The sequence below is a fragment of the Galeopterus variegatus genome, unplaced genomic scaffold, assembly GCF_000696425.1.
Source record: "Galeopterus variegatus unplaced genomic scaffold, G_variegatus-3.0.2 Scaffold2882, whole genome shotgun sequence".
Lineage (NCBI taxonomy): Eukaryota > Metazoa > Chordata > Mammalia > Dermoptera > Cynocephalidae > Galeopterus > Galeopterus variegatus.
The window spans coordinates 202,476-222,718 of NW_007728993.1; the positions used below are offsets into that span (position 1 = coordinate 202,476).

The 20,243-nt window shown below is 49.5% G+C and overlaps 1 protein-coding gene across 2 annotated transcripts in view; it reads right to left on the minus strand.

Moving 5' to 3' along the window:
* Positions 1 to 20,243, minus strand: part of AXL (AXL receptor tyrosine kinase) — a 30,170-nt gene that overhangs the window by 2,278 nt on the left and 7,649 nt on the right. The window contains exons 5-19 of one of the 2 annotated variants that reach the window (XM_008583294.1): positions 18,234 to 18,314; positions 18,012 to 18,127; positions 14,368 to 14,578; positions 13,918 to 14,057; positions 13,107 to 13,257; positions 12,868 to 12,894; positions 10,963 to 11,095; positions 10,585 to 10,676; positions 8,375 to 8,470; positions 8,165 to 8,242; positions 6,572 to 6,664; positions 6,069 to 6,190; positions 5,325 to 5,434; positions 2,102 to 2,261; positions 1,412 to 1,548 (exon numbers count right to left, since the gene is read on the minus strand). In XM_008583294.1, coding sequence (XP_008581516.1) covers positions 1,412 to 1,548; positions 2,102 to 2,261; positions 5,325 to 5,434; positions 6,069 to 6,190; positions 6,572 to 6,664; positions 8,165 to 8,242; positions 8,375 to 8,470; positions 10,585 to 10,676; positions 10,963 to 11,095; positions 12,868 to 12,894; positions 13,107 to 13,257; positions 13,918 to 14,057; positions 14,368 to 14,578; positions 18,012 to 18,127; positions 18,234 to 18,314 — 1,747 coding nt within the window. The remainder of the gene's footprint in view (positions 1 to 1,411; positions 1,549 to 2,101; positions 2,262 to 5,324; positions 5,435 to 6,068; positions 6,191 to 6,571; positions 6,665 to 8,164; positions 8,243 to 8,374; positions 8,471 to 10,584; positions 10,677 to 10,962; positions 11,096 to 12,867; positions 12,895 to 13,106; positions 13,258 to 13,917; positions 14,058 to 14,367; positions 14,579 to 18,011; positions 18,128 to 18,233; positions 18,315 to 20,243) is intronic. The other variant, XM_008583295.1, reaches the window with a different exon arrangement.

Sequence of the window (20,243 nt, forward strand, 5' to 3'; positions counted from 1 at the left end):
GGGGGGGGGGGGGTGTGGTCCTGGAAGACTCAGGATTTGGGTAGAATCTTGGGAAACCTGTCTGGGTATGGAGTGGTATTCTATGAGGGTTTGCTATAGCAAAGCTTCCCAGTGTGATTCCCCAGGACAGACTCTAGCATCAAAGTCTGGCTCTGCCATGTACAAGTTGTGCTGGTTTAAAATACGGAGATGGAGACTAAATTCCCTTCCCTTGAGTGTGGGCAGGACTCAGTGACTTGCTTCTAATTCAGCAGAAATGATGGTACCTGTGACTTCTGAGACTAGGTCATAAAGGCATTGTGGTTTCCTCCTTGCACTTTCTCTTGGATTGCCATGTTGTGAGGAAGCTCAAGCAGTGCTATGGCAGGGTTCACATGGCAAGGAACCGAGGCCTCCTGCCTTAGCCATGTGAGTAAACCACCTTGGAAGCAATCTTCCAGTCCCAACCTTCCTATGACTGCAGCTCCAGATGACATCTTGACCGTAACCTCATTAGAGACCCTCAGCCAGAATCACCCCGCTAAGCTGTTCTCAGACTCCTGACCTTCAGAAACTATGTGAGGTAATACATGTTTGTGGTTTTAAGCTACTAGATTTTGGGGGCATATATAACTGACGTACTAGCTGTGCAACCTTTGGCTAAAGACTCCCCTCCCTTTAGACCTCAGTTTTCTCATCTGCAAGATGGGAGTAATGATGATGCCTGTCTACCTCATGTGGTTGTGGTAGGGTCAAATGAGTTAATACATACAAAGCAAGTAAAACAGTGCTTTCTAAGTTCTATAAAATGTTAGCTATTATTCTTACTCCCCTCTGCTCTTGGAATACCTCAGGGGACCAGGGAGGTCTGAAGCCCCAGACTATCTCCTCCTGACCCAAGCAACATCCTCTCTTTACCCTCAAAGTGCTGGCTAAATGTCATGCCCTTCTCTGCATGCCCTGATGCCGCAAATGTTGATAAGCATGTTCTAAAGGATCCTGTGAACATCTCAGAAGAGACCTGAGAGTTTGGAGATCAACAAACAAATTAAAGTTTTCAGAGGGTCCTGGGTGTTGAGAAGCATCTGGGGGAAGTGTGGGATGCTCAGGAGTATGGGATGAATTAGGAGACTCTGGGAGTGGGGGTCCCAGAGGCAGGGCTGCCAGGTAAGTCTGTGCACTTATTCACTGCCCAAGGATACCTGGCTGATAGAAGAGGGGGCTGATCCAGTCTGTGTTCCATGCATAAGGCAAAGGAGGAAAGGACAATTAACTAATTTGCACCCCACTGGCTAGTTGTGGATCAGAGCATTGATGAGGGGGCAAGTGGGTCACTCAACATTCTGAGGAATTCGGTGAAGGTTTTAGAGGGCCATGGGGGATGATCAGGGGGTTGGAATGAATTCTGGGGTGGGGTCCTAAGAGTCCTCACAGTCCATCCAGACAGTCCGCAGGCTGCTTCAGGCGATTTCCCTGGCGCAAGTAGTCATAAATCTCACTGTTCTCCACTCCTGGATATGGGGTTTGACCCCGTGTGGCAATCTCCCACATTGTCACCCCGAAGGACCACTGTGAGGGGCAGAAGGGAGGGAGTTAGAGGGTCTCTCCTACACAGAGATACCCCCCAACACACGGATTCATGGGTACACTCACAGTTATGTACACATGTGTTCACAGCCATCCCTAGGGGTGCATCATAGGTATTCATAGAAATACTTTGGCACAGGTACACACATATAGGTAGCTTTTATGGAAACACAGATATGCTTATCCATGCACACATTTACACACTTCATGAATACATGATCTCATGTGTCACGCTCCATGCTCTGGCTGTACACACTGTGTGAATGCGGGCACATGCAAACACTGCCATTGCTGCTTCTCCTAACGTAAACTGTCCACACTGCCACCATGTACATGTGCGTTTGTATATGTCCCTGGCACGTATACACCACCATTCACAGATGCCCACCATGTCCTCAGACATGCCTAGCCCACATGGGCAGGCCCCTACACAGGGAAGCCCACATGTCCCTGTGAGCCCTGCACCTGTAGCTGCCCAGGCATGGCATGAGATGGTCAGGCCATGCCCTCCCATTCCTGGTGAGGGTGCACATACCACATCACTCTTGCTGGTGTAGACACGGTCGGCCAGACTCTCAATGGCAATCCATTTGACTGGCATCTTGGCAATGCGTCCCTGGCGGTAGTAGTCTCCATTGTAGATCTTCTTGGAGAGCCCAAAGTCCGCCACACACACAGACATGTTCTCATTCAGCCTGCCCAGATTGAGGAGAGGAACAGAGTCAGGGCATCGGCTACCTCCACCAGGAAGCCTGCCCTGACTCTCAGACAAGTCTCCACCTCCTGCTCTCACTGTTCAGCTTGCAGGTAGGGATCTGTCTCCCGAATTCTTGCCCCAGTCTGGGAAATAATTGCTTTCCTTCTGTTCCTTCTGTAAAATGAGAGTGGGACAAAGGACTTCTTTTTTTTTTTTTTTTTTCCCTTTTTGTCTTTTTTCGTGTCCGGCAACGGACCGCAACCCTCAGTGTTGCGCCCGTACCGGACCGGGACCGGCAACGGGATCGCAACCCTCGGTGCTGTGCCCGCCCCTTGCTCAGCCAGTGAGCGGGAACCGGTCTGTATGTGGGATCCAAACCCTCGGCGGGAGCACCGCCGCGCTCCCAAGCGGCGCACTGTAGCAGTGCGCCACCGGGCTGGCCCAGGGACAAAGGACTTCTAAGGGCCTTCACCAGCTTTGGCTTTTTGCCAGATTTAAGGTCCTTCCTGAGCTTCCTAGGTTTGATTCCCTGATTTTTTAAAAAAGTTTTCTTGAAGTATGCCATATGTATAAAAATGTGCACAAATCATATGAACAGCTCACTGAATTTTGACAAATACACCCATGTAACCAGCAGCCAGATTAAGAAGCAGAACATCCACAGGACATCCATACAATGGAATACCACACAGCGAAGGAAAAGAACAAACTACTGATACATACAACAGCACGAACTAACCTCAAAAGTGTCATGATGAGCCAAAGAAGCCAGACATAAAGGAATACCAACTGCCTGATCTCATTTACATTACATTTAAGAATAGGTGAAACTAATGATGGTGACAGAAGTCAGAATAGTGCTTACCGCTTGGGGGTAGTGACTGGGAAGGGGCATGAGGGAACCTGTTGACTTTGAAATGTTTCTTATTTTGATCTAGTGGTGGTTATGCAGGTCTATATGCATGTAAAAATTCATTGAGTTGCACACATAAGATGTGTGTATTTTATTTTATTTTTTTGGTGGCTGGTCAGTACAAGGATCAAACCCTGGGTCTTGGTGTTATCAGAACCATGCTCTAATCAGCTGAACTAACTGGCTAGCCCTAATATGTATGTATTTTAGTGTATGTAAAACATACATCAATTTTTTTTTCCTTTTTGTCTTTTTTACTGACCAGTAATGGGATCGCAACCCTCAGTGTTGCGCCTGTACCGGGGACCGGCAATGGAATCGCAACCCTCGGTGTTGCGCCCGCACCGTGCTCAGCCAGTGAGCGGGAACCGGTCTCCACATGGGATCCAAACCCTCTGCGGGAGCGCCGCCGCGCTCACAAGCGGCGCACTCTCCAGTGCGCCACCGGGCCAGCCCAATTTTTTAAAGTATAAAAAAGAAAGAAAAGAAACACATCATTAGTCCCCCAATGCTCTTTTCAAGTAAGTACCCCTCCAAGGATAACCACTATCTTCACTTCTAACAGCATGAATTACTTTTGCCTGTTTCTGTGATTTATATAAGTAGAAGCTTCTGTGATTTTTGCACCTGAGCTTCTGGGATTATATTTTGTTAAGAACTGATGATTCCTAGCCAGGGTCATGGGCTTGGGCAATGACCAGGCAGAATGAATCTTGGAGGCCCCTGATCTGTCAAGAATTAACCTTTAACTGCTGGATCCGGGGGAGGTCCAGCAGGTCATGGTGGGAGAGTAGAGGGTTGATATTCAGGCATCTAGACTGGTAGCTACGGAATATGCGGAGGTTTGGGGTAGTGGCCAATAGCTAACTGGTAAGGAAGTATTTCAATATTTAAAACTTATCTGAAAGCTCAACAAGTGCATAACACTAGTCTGTCCTGATTCTCAGTGTCATTGTTACATTGAGGACTTGACAAGAATCAGACTGAGTTACAGAAAAAAAGCAATTTCCATTTTGACTCAATCTATTCAAGCCTTTAGATCTACTTTCCAGTTTGCAGGAATCACAGGGGACAGGGGAACAGGGAAATACCACCACAAGGAAATGCACACATCTTAAATATGGGGCACCCTACAAGACAACTGGTCTTGCCTCATCCAAAAGAATATGCCATACAAATATGAAAATGTGGTATTGGGGCCTATTCTAGACTAAAATACACTAAAGGAGCATAGCAACTAGATGCAATTCAGGAACTTTGATTAGACCCTGGTTCAGGGAAAATACTAGTTATAAAAGACATTTTGGGGGACAGCTGGAAGAATTTGAATACAGATTGGATATTAGGTTATGTTACAGAATTATTGTTCATCTTCTTAGCTGCAATAACAGAATTGTGATTATTTAGGAGAAAGTCCTTATTCTTAGGAGCTGCCTACTGAAGATTTAGGGTGATGTGTCGTGATCTCAGCAACTTACAAATGGTTGAGAGAGAAAGAAGAGAAATATGGCAAGATGTTAACAAGGAGGGTATATGGGTGTTCATCGTACAATTCTTTCAACTTTTCTTTAGGACTGGAATTTTCCAAAATGAATAATTGGGGGGTGGAAGAAATTTCCATTTCCATATTCCTGAGAGTTGTGAACATTTACACATCTTGCAGAAGATTTTCTGATTCTCCTGGTCCAATTTCTATGAGTCCAACCTTGAATGAGACTAATATTCTAAGCCATGTGGTTCTGCAACCTCCACCATTCACCCTCCCCTTAGCCCCAGTTCTGTCCTATTTTCTGCTTGTGCATTGGTGGGGAGTCTGGTCTCCTTACCCAATGTGGCCCCTCCCCAAGAGCACCCCCAGGCAAGACACTCAGCATAAAAGGGGACAGAGATGAGGCTCACATGTCACCGCCTCCATTGGTCCCCGCTGCCCCCTTGCTCATCTCATGCTATGCACTGAGATCGTCCCTTCTCGCTTCACATCTAAATAATTCTTCAAGACCTCAGTTCAGGGCCCATCTCCTCTAGAAGCCTTCCCAGACCCCCTTGCTGACCTTTCTGTCATGGTCCTGAGTTTGGCCCTAGGGATGTCTAGCCCCGCTTCCATTCTGAAAAGGAGTCGGGGGGGTCCCTGAAAGGCTCGACACTCACATGCAATTCCTGGCAGCCAGGTCCCGGTGTATAAATCTCTTGGTACTCAGATACTCCATGCCACTGGCGATATCTGCCATGAACTTCACCAACATCTGAGTGGGCAGAAACTGAGGGCCAAGGCAGGGGGAAGTAGAGGTCAGCAGAGTCCCCAGGGTCCATTCCTCTTCCCTTCCTCCTTCCCTTCCTGTGTGTGCCTAGCTCTGCCTGGGGTGGTTTCCTATGGTTCTGAGAATTAAATCCATCCCCCTTCAGTGGCCTACAAAGCCCTATATAATCCTCTCCTGCCTTTGTCTCCAACTTGATCTCCTACTGTTCTTGTCCTTGACATACACCCCAGCCAGGGGCCTCCTGCCTGGTCTTCAGACAAGCCATGTTTGTTCCCACCTCTGAGCCTTTGCCCGTGCTATGCCCTCTGTTGGGATTGCTTCCTGCCCAGATCTCCTGACATCCCCCCAGCCAGCTCTTCCTTCAAGGTCCCCTAAAGAGGTGAGGCCTTACCTGTCCACCCAAACTAACTGCCTGGGCTTCTTGTCATTCATCCTATTGTATTTCCTTCTTAGCATTTAAATTTTCTTGCTTATGTATCTGTTTGGCTTGTTTATGCCTGGTCCCCCCGCTGGAAGACAAGCTCCATGAGAGCGAGCTCCTGCTCACCATGGTTTTCCCAATGTCTGAGCAGTGCTGGATACCTGGTAGGTGCTCAATTAATACTTGTGGACCCGATGATTAAATGCTCCTCACCACTGGCTGGTCCCCGAGCCGGGAATAGAGGAGGAAACTGTGTAGGTCTCCGTGTTTCATGAAAGGTAAGATGACCACAGGTGCCGGGAAGCCCTCTCGTTCAGAACCCTGGAAACAGACGCCTGAGCCCCCCAGGCAGCCTTGTCACTCCAGGTGGGCAAAGGGGAAGCCAAGCCTCACTCCTAGCAAGACTCCAGCCTCTCCTCCCTCCCCCTCAAACCTGACCCCATTGTTGGGGGTGGGGGGAGTGGCAAGGACTGAGTTTCAGAGAAGCCATTTCCAGCAGAGTTCCCAGGGATATTTCCGGAGCCCTCCTGGGGACCTCAGCTATTTCTGGGAATGGTCAGATGTCACATTCCAAGCTGAGGAAGAGTAGGAGGGGGGAGCTTGCTGACCCTGAAAGAGGAGGGAGCAGGGAGCCAGGAGGTTTGATCTTCTCAGTGCCAGAGGAAGGGGTCTTCCCTCTGGTGGGGCCTGTAGACCTAAATCTGCCCCTCCCTCACCGATGAGCCTCATGACGTTGGGATGGTCGAATTCCTTCATGCAGACGGCTTCACTCAGGAAATCCTCCAGCTCTGACCTCGTGCAGATGGCAACTTGGGGGAGAAAGGAACATGGATGAGGGGGAGGGGAGGGAGGACTTTTTCCCTCCTCTTCCTCCTCCATCATCATCATCATCATCATCATCTCATCTTCATCAAACATGATTAGTAATCACCAGGTGCTGTACTCTGCTTCACATGTATTAACTCATTTAATCCTCTGAGATGCTACCGTTATTATCCTCATTTTAAAGATGAGGAAACTAAGGCATAAAAAGGTTGAGGAACCTGCCCAAGGGCACACACAGCTTGGAAGTGGGATAGGCAGAATTCAAACCTAGGCAATCTGGCTCCAGAGTACAGGTGCTCACTACCACAGCAGGCTGCTTCCCAGAACTTTCCCAACAGCTCTGGGGACCCATATGGTAATTATTATCCCATTTTACAGTTCAGGACACTGTGGCTCATAGAGGCAAAGTGACTTGCCCAAGGTTGCACAGCTGGAGCTCAAATCCAGGTCGGGAACATAACCTAAGTACACAGGAAGTGCTCAATAATGAATGAATGAATGATGACTCCATAGCTCAATATTTTAACCCCTGTAATTCAGAAATGAAGTTATTCCTCTCTCACCTCCAGCCTCAGCCTAAATCCTCTATGCTTCTCCTTTCCTTTGTGGAGAGGACCTGGATTTCCTTTGCTATGTGACTCTAGGCTGGCTCCTGCCCTCTCCAATAACGTAAATAATATAGTCATAGTCCGCATTAGCAGCGCGTACTACATGCCACCCACAACATTAAGTGCTTTGCCTCACAACAGCCATAGGAAGTACCAACATTATGATCCTTTCTTCCAGATGAGGGAAGGGAGGCTCAGAGAGAGAAAGTCACTTGCCTGAGATCTCATAGCTGGTAAATGATGCAGCCAGGTGTGCCTCATTCTGGATCTTCCCCTGTTCTGCTTTGTATTACAGGGGCTGGCCCTGAAAGCTACATTTCCCAGGCTCCCTTTCCAACTGGCTTCCTGTTGGAGTTTGCCCATGGTAGGCACTGATGGGAGACTGGCAGGTGGGACGGAGGAGGGGAGAAACCAGGGTACTTCACCCTCTCTCTTTCCGCTTCTGGTATTGCCTTGATGATGGCTGTGTCTCCCCTGTGTTTCTAGCTCCCAAAGGGCAGCCCCTAACTCTGTGGTCTCAACTGCTGCCAGGCATTCCTGGCCATGGGCTCTGGTAACACTGCTTTCCCTCTGCCCTTCAGGCCTAGCAGTGGAAGCAATTTCCTGCTGCTGCTAAACTCCAGGTTGCCTCACTGCCCCCAGTGGTTCCTTCAGTCCTTCTTCCACATTTGTGGTAATCTCCCCATATTCAATTCCTTTTATTGAAGTACCTGGCATAGGCTCCCTTCCCTATCTGGAAACACTGGAGCTCTGTGCTATGGTTAATTTGCTGTTAACTTTTCTGCTCTCTTGTCTCCTCAGGGGCATAGGGAAGGGGCCTCAAGTTAGGGGATGAGGGTCCCATATGTGTGTGCATGCATGCACAGCCTGACTCACTCTTCATCGTCTTCACAGCCACCTTGAGGATGGAGTCGTCCTGGTTGAGCTGACCCTCCATTACAGCTCCAAACTCTCCTGTAGAGGGCCAGAGGGAGAAACTGACTCCTCAGGGGGCCCATAGGGACTGTATTTCCTACAGTCCAGTGGGGGTGGGGAAGTAAAGGACCTCAGGGCTCAGGCGGATGTGCACATCCTGGGGGGACTCACCTTCCCCCAGGGTCTTCCCCAAGGCCACCTTGTGCCGGTCCACCATCACATCCCGCAGCTTCTCCTTCAGCTCTTCACTGATGCCCAGGCTGTTCACTGCATGGGGTGGGGGTGGGGAAGTGTGTGGGGAGTGGAGCATGGAGCAGAGCTGACATTCAGGTGGCACTCACCAGTAGGGATATACCCATTGTTGAAGTACTGAAATACTTCTGCACTGATTCAAAATTAGCTACTGCCTGGAGCACCTCACTACCCCCACACTAGCTCCTCCTCTAGACCCCCAGACCTTCCTCCAGCAACTAAAGGTTTAAAGCCTGGGAACGACGTTTCTCCAGTGGGCTCCTTGATTGGTCAGCATCTGCTGTACCAGTTGTTAAAAATAGTTCTTTGTGCTGAAGAATAATCTGAACACATCATAAGTGAGCAGCCCAATGGATTTTCACAAACCAAACACAACTGTGTGACTAGCGCCTAGTCAAGAACAGAACATGACCTGCCTTCCTAGGAGTAGCCACTTTCTCAACTTCTCTTACAATAGGTTGGTTTCTCTGTTTTGGAATGTTATAAAAATGGAATCACATAGTATGTTCTCTTTTGGGTCTGGCTTCTTTCACTCAACACTGTGTCGGTGAGATAGCTGTAATGTTGTTCTGTGTAGTTGTAATTTATTAATTTTCATTGCTGTATAGTAATAATTCTCAAATTTATTGACCTCAGGACCCCTTTACGTTGTTAAAAATATTGAGGACTACAAAGAGCTTTTGTTTGTGTGGGTTACACACACACACACACACACACACACACATCTCAATATTTACTGTATTCAGCATTAAAACTGAATTTTCATTGCTGTATAGTAATAATTCTCAAATTTATTGACCTCAGGACCCCTTTACATTGTTAAAAATATTGAGGACTACAAAGAGCTTTTGTTTGTGTGGGTTACACACACACACACACACACACACACACACACACACATCTCAATATTTACTGTATTCAGCATTAAAACTGATAGATTTTTAAAACAGAAAAATATACAAGCACATGTTCCATCAACCATAAGAATGATAAGTCAGGGAGCCTCTGGAAAACTCCATTGAATGCTTGTGAGAGAATGAGAGTACCAAAGGGCAAGTAACATCTTGATATTATTATGAAAACAGTTTTGACCTCATGGACCCCCTGCAAAGGTCTCAGGGACCCCAGGGAAATGGGCTCACACTTTGAGAACTGCTGCTGTATATCACTGCATTAAATCACTGTGACCTCCTTGCTGCTTCTTCCTTCTCTTAAATAAATGTCTTTCCCAACCCTTTCCAAACATCCTCATAGGGACCTGGCAGCCTTCTTGCTGTGTGCTAGGAAGAGAACTAGCTCTATCCCTTTTTTTTGTTGATTTCACTTTCCTCAACTGGAAAGATGAGGATATTTGACTGGGTGGCCTCCAAGGTCCCTCCTTAGCTGGGACTCTCCATAACTCTACACTCCTCTAACAGAGAGTCTAAAGTTCTAAGATTTTCAAAATTATAAGGACCTATATAGTACTGAGCCTATAATTCTTTAGGCCAAGATTGATTCTATCTCTCTAACATTCTATAATTCAAAGAGGCAGTAGAGTGTGGCAGTTAAGAGTATGTATTTCAGAGCAAAACAGTCTGGGCTCAAATCCCAGCTACTCAACTTATAAGCTGTGTGGCCTTGAGCAAGTTTTGTGAACACTCGGTGCCACAGCTTCCTCATCTGTGGAGTGGGGGTGGTAAGTGCCCAGGATTAAGTGAGGTGATATGTGTAGAATGCTTAGAACAGGACCTCTCACATGGGAAGCACTAGGGTTGGCTGCCATCTCATATCATCATCATCTTCCGACCTCCAGACTGTATCATCCGCATCATCTCATTTCAACACCATCTCCATCATCATCATCATCATCATCTCATCACCATCATCATCATCATCATCATCATTACACTCTTCTAAGATTCCATGGCTCTGAGGTTCGGTGTTTCTAAGATTTACTGTGTCTAAGATTCTGTTATCCTAAAGTCTGGTTGCACAATTCCACTGTTTCCAGGGTCTGTGGTTTTACTATTCTAATATTCCAATGCCTTCAGAATTTTTTGTCTCACGCATCTACAGAGGCCCAGCAGGCCCAATTCTCTACACTCTTTAGCCCCAGACCAGGGAAGGGAGGGACTGGGTTCACTCACAGGTGGCTTCCGTGGTCCGGCGACTGTAGGACTTGCGGACGCGGTACCTGACTACCAGTTCGCCTCTTTCCATCGTTGGCTCGAACACCTCTCTGGGGGGATGGGGAGAAGGTGAGGGCAGGGCAGAACTATGTGGAACTCCTCCCCTCGAGGTGAAAGCGAACCCCATCCCAGCCCCAAGCCTTGCCTACCCTCTCCTCCAGCATGTGCTGAGCATGTCTTGAACTGCTACCTTCTGCCTTCTATTCATTCCCCAGACCCCCTTGCCCTCATTCTGGTTCTTGGTCATCTCTCCTGCACCAGCCTCCTCATTGGTCTCCCTGCCTCCAACCTCTCCATCCCAGTACACATAAGCCTCCCCACGTAGTTCCAACTCACCCATAGCGGGTCTCCTTCTTCCGCCGGTGGACAAGGAATAGGGCCAAGATGAGGACACAGGCAGCGGCCACAACTGCTCCCAGCAGTACATACCACCAGGGCCATGAGAAGGCAGGAGCTGGGGGTTCACTCACTGTCAAGGGGCATGGGGGACAGGTCATGACTGAGGCCCTGGATCCAGCCCCTGGTACCCAAGGGGTTGATGTGAGACGGAGGCAGGATGCATGGGATAAGATATGGACATACTTGATGAGGTTTGTGATGGGTACTTTCACGTGACTGAGGAGACTGGGCTGGGCAGGGCATGTGATGGATGTGATATGACTGTGCACTGAAGTAGAAGAAGTGTGATATTTGTAGGATGGGTGAGTTAACAGTGGGATGAATATTTGAGGAATGAACAATGAGTGTGCAATGAGTGTGGAATGGAAGGGAGAGATGAGGAATGGGTTATGAGTGTGTATGGAGGGCTGGATGAACATGGAATGAGTGTGAGCAATCTCAAGCCATGTAGCTGTGTGCGTGTGATATGTGCTGATTGTGCAAGGAGTGTGGACTTGGGTATGGAAAAACAGGTGAGTAGAAAAGAGAATACATGCAGTGTAGGATGATGCATGAGGCGTGTGCAATGAACCTACAAGGACCGTAAGGCTGGTGGAGGACTAAGGAATATCTTTGAGGAGTATGTGAAGATTGTGAAAGGGTTTTCATAAAGTGAGGAATGAGGGTGAAATAAATGTGCAAAGGGGCGTGGTGAGTGTATGCAGTGTGGACTGGCTATTGGAAGAGTTTGGGGTGTGTGAGGAGTGAGAAATACTCAAGGAGTTTTAGATACAAGGTGTGAGCAACGATTTTTAAGGATGTAACTTCAGCGTGACAGGAGCATGCAGTGTGCATGCAGAAGATGTGAGAAGGGCAAATGAAGAGTATGCAGTGCATGGAAAGTGTGTGCAAAAAGGGCGGGAGCAGAATGGAATGTAAGGAACGGAGGGTGGTTATGTACTGAGTGTGCAAGGAGTTCAGCATGAGTGTGCGCAGATTGAGATGGGTTAGGATTGGTGAGGGGTGAGGAAGTGGTGTCTGAGTGTGGGATGAGTTTTTTGCAAGGGAGTTGAAGGATGTGGGATAGTTGTGGAGTGGATGCTTTTCAGTGTTTGCAATATGACAGGTATAGTGAGTGTGTACCAGGTGTGCCGAATTTTTGAATGAGAAGTGTGGGTGTGCAATGGGTTTGGGAGTCTTGTGCGAGGAATAAAGGATTATAATGAGATGTATGGAAAGGAGGGATGAGTGTGGAAACGCTGTGCGAAGAAATGTAGGAAGGCATGTGAGGAGTATTTAAGGATAATTGGTTGAGTTACAATAGATGGGCTATAATAGGCTAGGAGGGTGCAACAGGTATAGGAGGAATGTTGGAGAATTGTTGGAGAAATACTTGAGATGGATGGATGTGAGGAGGATACCCCATCCATCCATCCATCCATCCATCCATCCATCCATCCATCCATCCACATCCGTCCATCCACCCACCCACCCATTCATTCATCTGTCCATATACCCATCCACCCTTCATGTACCCATCCATCCATCCATCCATCCACATCCGTCCATCCACCCACCCACCCATTCATTCATCGTCCATATACCCATCCACCTTTCATGTATCCATCCATCCATCCATCCATCCATCCATCCATCCATCCATCCACCATTCACTGAGTACCTATAATGTGCTGGGCCATTCTAGGCACCTGCAGCAAGGACCACACAAGACCCAAGAAATAGAGGGTTAGAGTGATTAGTTTGAGAAACATCAAAGGGATATGCAGAGTACACGTGTGGTGATAGGGCCCTCACTGGCTGTTGAGGGGAGGGAGGGAGAAGAGGGGGTACGAAAGCCCTTACCCAGTTGGTGGATTAGCCATCCTTGCCCTGTGAGGAGAAAGGACAGAGGGGAGATGCGCTCAGAGAGCTTGGCGTGACACAGGTGAGGGAGTGAGGGAGGCTCCCAGTAAGGCTTAGGGTAAGAACAGGGCCTCAGTTGAGGTAACACTAAAAGGTACAGGGAGCAAGTCAGGGGCATCAGGGAGAGACAAAGTCCTTATGAGTAGGTGGAAGGGGGGTGAACATGGCTTTGGAGTTACCTGGGCGCCAGGGCTCCAGGGACACCGGGAGGCTCCAAGGCCCATCCCCAGCAGCGGTGTAGGCTGCCACGCACACTGTCAGGTTGGGCACAGGCCCGTCCCCCCGCAGCTCCAGGGTCACCTCTTGCTTTAGCCCTATGTCCATTAGCACCTAGAAGTTCCAGAAGTGGCATCAGGGTAGAACCCCAGGCCCCTAACTCTTAAGCCTTCACCCTCAGCCTCAACTCATTTCTTTCTCAGAGCCCTCATCCTCCAACCCCTCATCCCCAACCTCTTCCTCTCCTCCATCTCTCATCCCCCATCCTTTCATCTCCTTTCTCCATCCCCATGCCCACTAGAATATCAGCTGCACCAGGGCAGGGACTTTTTCTCATTTGCTGCTGTCTCCTCAATTCCTTGGCACAGTGGCTGGCATACAGTACTGTTCAATAAATGTTGGAGAACTGAATTCTCATACTTACATCTCCAGTTCTCCATTCCCTTCTAATTTCCCATCCTCTCTCTCCACCTCCAAATAGGAAAAGGCACCCTTTCCTCAAGATGCTACACAACTATCTGCTGTAAAATTGCCATAGTAAATATAAGTCTGCTGAAATGATTTTGTGATCGTGTATAAATAGCCCTTCCCTAACCCCTCCGCTGGACTCCCTTAACCTCCCCAGAATGTGAATGTGAGCCCCCCCAGAACTGTGTGCAGTGCAGTTGTGTACTACCCAACCTGCACAACTGTCCATGTCTGCCCTGCCATCTTCTTTTGCCTATCTCCCTCCTCCCCCAGCCACTCTGCCCCAACCCAACCTGCAGCACCCACCTCAGGGGTGTCCTGGCCTCGATACGCCAGCCGGTACCCTAACAGGGTGCCCTGCAGGGGCGCCCTTGGCTCCTGCCAACGCACGAGGGCCTGGCTCCCATTCAGCACGGCGCTAACATTCTCAGGGGGGCCCAGGGGCACTGGAGGACAGGGAAGAGGGGAAGCTGGCACCCCCATCTCTTCCTGACCCCCTCCCCTGTTCCCAGGAAGCGGGGGCTGGGTGAAAAGGGCATGCATGTGGGCAACTTGTGCAGGCCTCTCATGAGCGGAAGCTCAGGGTAGAGGTCAGGGAGAGATGCCAGTGGGCAGTGCTGACAGGTCAGGGACTGGATGGGAAGGAAACTGAGGCCACATGGGGTAAAGGAGTGAGAGGGGATGCTGGGGGTGGCACTGATATAAGCAAACTTCAGCAAGGCAGTAAGTGATACTTTCCTCCCCAGCCCTTCCTACCTCCCTCTGGCGTCTGCACGGGAAGCCAGTGGGTCCAGGGTGAGAGGCCCTGGCTACTGGCACACGCCACCCGGATGTGATAAGGGGTGTGAGGATAGAGGCTGCCCAGCCGAAGATGGTGGGGGGGCACAGATGCTTGTAGGCTGAGGGGCTCCTCCGGGGGGTCTGGCTCTCCCAGCCAGATGCCCACCCCATCGTCTGATAGCACAGCCTGGGGAGAGAGAAGGGTGTGAAGACAGGATGACCACACAGTCACACGAGGTGGTTACACAACTCTGGATCGTGGTGATCCTAGTGTGACTATACAACTTTGTAAGGATATGTGTGCTGTAGCTTTGTGCTAGGACGCCATGGGCACCAGCATTTGTAAAGCAAGGAGACCATACTGCTGCATGATGTGGCTCTGTCACCGCTTGCAAAAGCCACCTCTGGCAAGACTCTTTTCACTCTCTGAGCTTCAATTTCCTCATCTGGAAGATGGGGGCTTAGAGAAGCAAATGCCTTACAGGGTTGCTTAAAGATTAAATGTAGTTATGCCTGAAGCATGCTGCAGGGCTTGGCAGGTGGTCAGCACTGAGAAAACGACGATGATGAATAGTGTCATGACAATAATAATGACAATAAATAAAAGTATGATGCTGTGAGATCCTGTTTAGATGACATTCTACCACAGGCAATAGAAATGTCCTACAATAGAAGTCATGATCATGAGTGGTCATCTCTGGAGTCTGAGGAAGCCTTCTTGGGGGCTGGGAAGGATCTGTGTCTTGATTTGGATGGAGGTTACATGGGTGAATGTGCGTGGAAAACACTCTAGGTGTACACTGAAGATTATGCACACTATTTGTTATCTTAATAAAGAAAAAAAGAAAAAACACATCTAACATTTACTGAGCGCTATTCTAAGCCCTTTACAAATCTGAATTCATTTGACCCTCACATTGATTTTGTTGTGCTGTGCTAGGTAATATGCATATACCTCATTATACAGATGAGGACACTAAGGCCTAGAGAGATGGAATCACTTATTCAAGGTCACCAGATTGTCACTGATGAAGCTGGGACCTGAAGCTTGTTCTGTCTCCAAGGCCTTTTCTCTCCTTATAGGAAGAACATCAATAACAGTAACAATACCTCTTATCTGCCCACCAAAGCAGTGTAGTATAGTGCTGAAGAAAGGGCTTGGATGCTGGATCCAGGGCTCAAATGGAGGCTGTGCCATTGCCTAGCTCTGTGCCTCAGTTTCCTCATCTGTAAAATGGGGTAGCACCAGTGGCTTCCTACTTTGCAGGGTTGACTGAGTTGGTGCATGTAAGCATTTAGAAGACTGACTATGCAGTCATTATTATTTTATGTGTGTGCGGTTGCCTGGCAACAAGTGTCAAACTCTGCACACCTCTGCACAGCAGGTACAGGCTTGCACACCTATCTGGTTCCCAGAAATGGCACAATCAGGATGGAGGAGGCCACAGCCGAGGTACACATCTGTACAGCTCTGCCACATGGAACCACAAAGCCACCACAACCACAAAACTCGTAGTCACACACCTCAGGAGTGCTGCTACCCAGGGCCTCGACTTCACCCTGGGGATTCCAACTACAGTGACACACACTATGTTGGAAAGAAACTTACTGCTTAGGGGTGTGGGTTCTGAAGCCAGATTCCTTGGGTCTAAGTCCTCGCTTGGATGCTATTTGTTGTGTGACCCAGGGTGAGTGTCTTAATGTCTCTGAGCCTCGGTTTCTGTCCCTGAAAAATGGGCATCAGAGTCCCTACTTGTCAAGATATGATGTTTAATGATACTGTGCATGTAACCTGGTTTACACATTATAATATCAACAGCTAACATTTCTTGAGTGCCAAGTATGTGCCAAGCTCCCTGTCAATTGCATTCCTGGATGAACTCATTGACTCCCCCACTCCCCACCGTGAGTTCAATTTTTTTTCTCACCTTCATTTTACAAATGAGGAAGCCAAGGCCCAGAGAGGTCCAGAAGCTTGCCCAAAGTAACACAGCCCCTACGTGGGGAGACAACACCACCACGAGACCCATGGAGGAGGGGGGCAGATGGTGAGTAGCAGGAGGGAGTGAGGCTGTCCCCATGCCTACTCTCTGACCTGCAGTGACAGACTGGAAGAGGAACCTCTACCAGGACAGAGGGGAGACGGGTGCAGACAGTCAGCCTCCTGTACCCACTCCCACTTCTCTTTTCCCTGGGACGGCTGTGACCCTCCTGCTAGGACCCTTCAGCCCCAGCCCATGCACAGCAGGAAGTGAGACCTGGAAAGGGAAGAGAACACACTTCTGCTTTCCTGGGGACACTTAATGGATGTGGGCGGGGGTGCAGTCGATGCCTGACCTGGCATTTGAGGTCTCCCAAATTGGGCTGGCCAGTGGAATTGAATCTCAGCTTTATCCTTCTAGCCATGGGAGGAGAGGGGTCACTTCTTCTCTCTGGGCCTTAGTTCCTCAGCAAGAAAATGGGAAGATTAACAGCCACTATCTTCTGTTTTTTTTTGTTTGTTTGTTTTGTTTTTTGTGACTAGCCGGTGCTGGGATCCCAACCCCAACCCGTGATCTTCTAGGGTTAAAATAACAAGTGAATGAGCTTGTGCCCAGGGCACGTAAGTATAAGAAAGACAGTTCCTGCTTAATCAAGCACTGGCTCTAAGTGATCTCTAAGGAGGTTAGGAACACAGTATGGCTTTGGTGAGACAAGGTTTTGAATCCCAACTCTGCCATTTCTTGGCACTGTGACCTTGGGCAAGTTCTTAAATATTTAGCTTCTTCATGTGGAAAATGGGTGTATCCATAGACACCCCTTCACAAACATACGAGGAGGTGCATACAAAGGTTTAACACAAGGCTTAGCACACAGTTGATACTCAATAAAAGTTGGTCATTATTAATTACTGTCATCTCTCACCACTGGGATTGTCTCACCCTCATCTCCAACTTCCAGATCTCAGAGAACTTCAGACCAGACTGGGCTTTGTATTTACAGATCTGTATGTTTTGTTTTTCTTTTTCTTACTCTAGAGTAGGGGCAACTTCAGGGCAGAGCCTGGGTCTAGCTCATACCCAGTTATCATGTATTCTTGTCCCCACTCTAAGTCTGGCCCTGTGCTGGGAGGAGTCCGTGGTGACTGAGACAGCTCCTACCCTGCCCTCACAGAGCCCACAGGCCAGTGAGCGACAGACCCACCCCCAGACAGTGACGATCCAGGATGGTCAGGAATTGGAGAGAAGCACAGGACTTCTCTGTCTGTGGGGACAGAGATGGCTTCAGGCCCTACTGTCTCAGAGCTCCTGCTCTGGCTAGAGTTACTATTACCAATACCAAAAAACAGCTAATAGCTTATGACACATTTCCTATGTTCCAGATACTACTCTAAGTTGGTTACTTGCATTCACTCCTTGAATTTTTGCAAGACTGTCAGGTAGGTACTATCATTGTGTCCATTTTATAGATGGGAGAACTGAGACCCCAGAGAGGTGAAGTCAGGATTTGAACCCAAGGCTCTACTGCTTCTCAATACACCAAAGGCTGGGAAGGGTTGGCTTCCCAGAGAGAGAAAGGCGTTTGTAGGTGTGGGTGGAAGTAGGGCCGAGATTGAGGTGAGCAAAGTCTGGGGGTCTCACCTGCAGGGTGCAGTGGGTGAGGGGGTAGATGCCGCTCAGGCCTGGGGTCCAAGCCACCTCCAGCTCTGTGGGCAGGCGGGAAACCAGGTGGAGGTCACGGGGCCGCTGGGGGAGCACTGTGGACAGATGAGGAGAGGGACTAACCCTGTCCCCACACCACTCTGACATCTGACCCAAGCCCCACCCTCTGACACCCAGTACCCCAGCTTCCTTTCCTGTTACCTGTGATAGTGGCCGTGCGGGAGGTGGTGACTCCCTTGGCATTATGGGCTTCGCAGGAGAAAGAGGACGTCTTGTTCAGGCCTGGGGAGTCATATGAAGGAGAGGCCCAGTGTAAGACAGGAGAAGGAGGGGCTCCCAGGCCATGCTGGGCTACCCCCACCACACCCATCCTGACCCACTCAGTTCTGCCCACCTGGACACTGGCTTGAAAGGAAGTGTGGGGTGGGGAGGGCAAGGTGTTAGGAACACAGTCTCCATCCTCAAACACAAGGACAGCCCTAACCCTACCACCACACGGAGCCACACACAGACACAGACACACACTCTCACACACACACACTCTTACACCCAGGGAGAGACACACATACTCATATACACACATAGAAACACACATAGACACACATAGAACCATACATGCTCATACATAGACACACAGAAACACTCACACATTCACATACATGCACAGACACAGACACACATGGAGGCACCTAATAGACACACACTTAAGGAAGCAGACCCTCATGGTTGTGTGTTTGTTCATTTAGAGGCTTGCTTCCTACCAATACCGCTCCCCCTCACTCACACTGCTCCCGCCACACTGGCCCCCTGGTGTTTCTGGAACATGCACATCAAGCCTGTTCCCACCCTGGAACTATGCACTTCTATTTCCTCTGCTAGGAAGAGTCTTCCCACAGATGTCTGCATGGCTCACTCCCTCCCTCCTTCATGTCTGTTACTCAGATGACACCTCTCAGTCACTCTGTCCCTAACCACCCTATTTATTTAGAGTTGGAACCTCTCTTCCATATCTAGCCCCTTCACAGCTTTACTTTCTCTGTTTGGCTCTTCTCATTACCCAACATACTTCACACGTCACTTCGTCACTTCGGTATCTTGTTCACTGTCTGTCTCCCCTACTAGAATGTCAGCTCTAGGAGGGCAGGGGTTTGTGTCCGTTTTGTCCCCTGCTGCATCAGGATGGCCTGGCACACAGTAGGTACTCTATAAATGTTTGTTGAATGAGTGAACGAATTTATGCATGTACATCTGTGTGCTTATGAGCGTTTCTGGGTGTGTATGTAGAAAATGCAAGCATGTTGAATTCCATGGGTAAGCAAGTTCACATATGTCCTGAATAGTTTTTGAGTGTCTGGGAGCTGATTGCCTATGGTGGTGAAAACACACACACACACACACACACACATAAACACACAGGTGCATTCAAGTACAGAGACAAACACGAGACACAGACACACAAACACACGGAGATATGCAGCACACACAGCTATACAACATACCCAGATACGCGCACACAGAAGCACACACACACACAACTGTCTGTGTGATAGGATGGAAGGAGCACGGAGTCTTAAGTCTGCAAGCGTAACTGCAATTCCGTGTCATGTGCGTGTGCTTACGCATCTGTGTCTGTCTGTGTTTCTGAGCGGCTGTGTTTGTGGCCCTGTGTGTACCTGTGGACGTTGTGTATTTGTGTGTGCTCTCTGAGTGTGTGTGCCTGTGTTCCCACCACCAGGGTCGGGAGGGAAGGCACTCCCGGGAGTCTGCAGACACAAAGTTTCCTTTTCTCCGTCAGCAGAGGGAGTGGAATGGGGTAGACTGCAGAGGCCAGAAGGGGGTGGCCAGGGAAGCGCCTCTGCTGTGACTGCCCAGGCGGCCGGTTCCCAGCCAAGGTCAGGTGCCCGCGAAGACAGCCCCCGCGGCCCGGGCAAGGACTGGACAGCCCCGGGCGGGCAGCCCGAGAGGGGGCGGGGAGCCTGGGTCCGGTCCAGCCACCTGGCACGTGGGGGCCCAGCCAGGGTCATCGCGCGGGAGCTGGAGCCGCGGGTGGAGGAGCCCTGGGCGGGAGGGGGGTTCTGAAGCCGGGTCCTGTTCCGACCGCAGAATTCCTGCCCCCGCGTGAGTCACCACGGACGCCCTCCCGCACTTCCGGCCGGCCTGGGTGCTCGGGCCCGCCGGGATCCCCCCTTCCCAGCCCCCAGAGCCGCACCT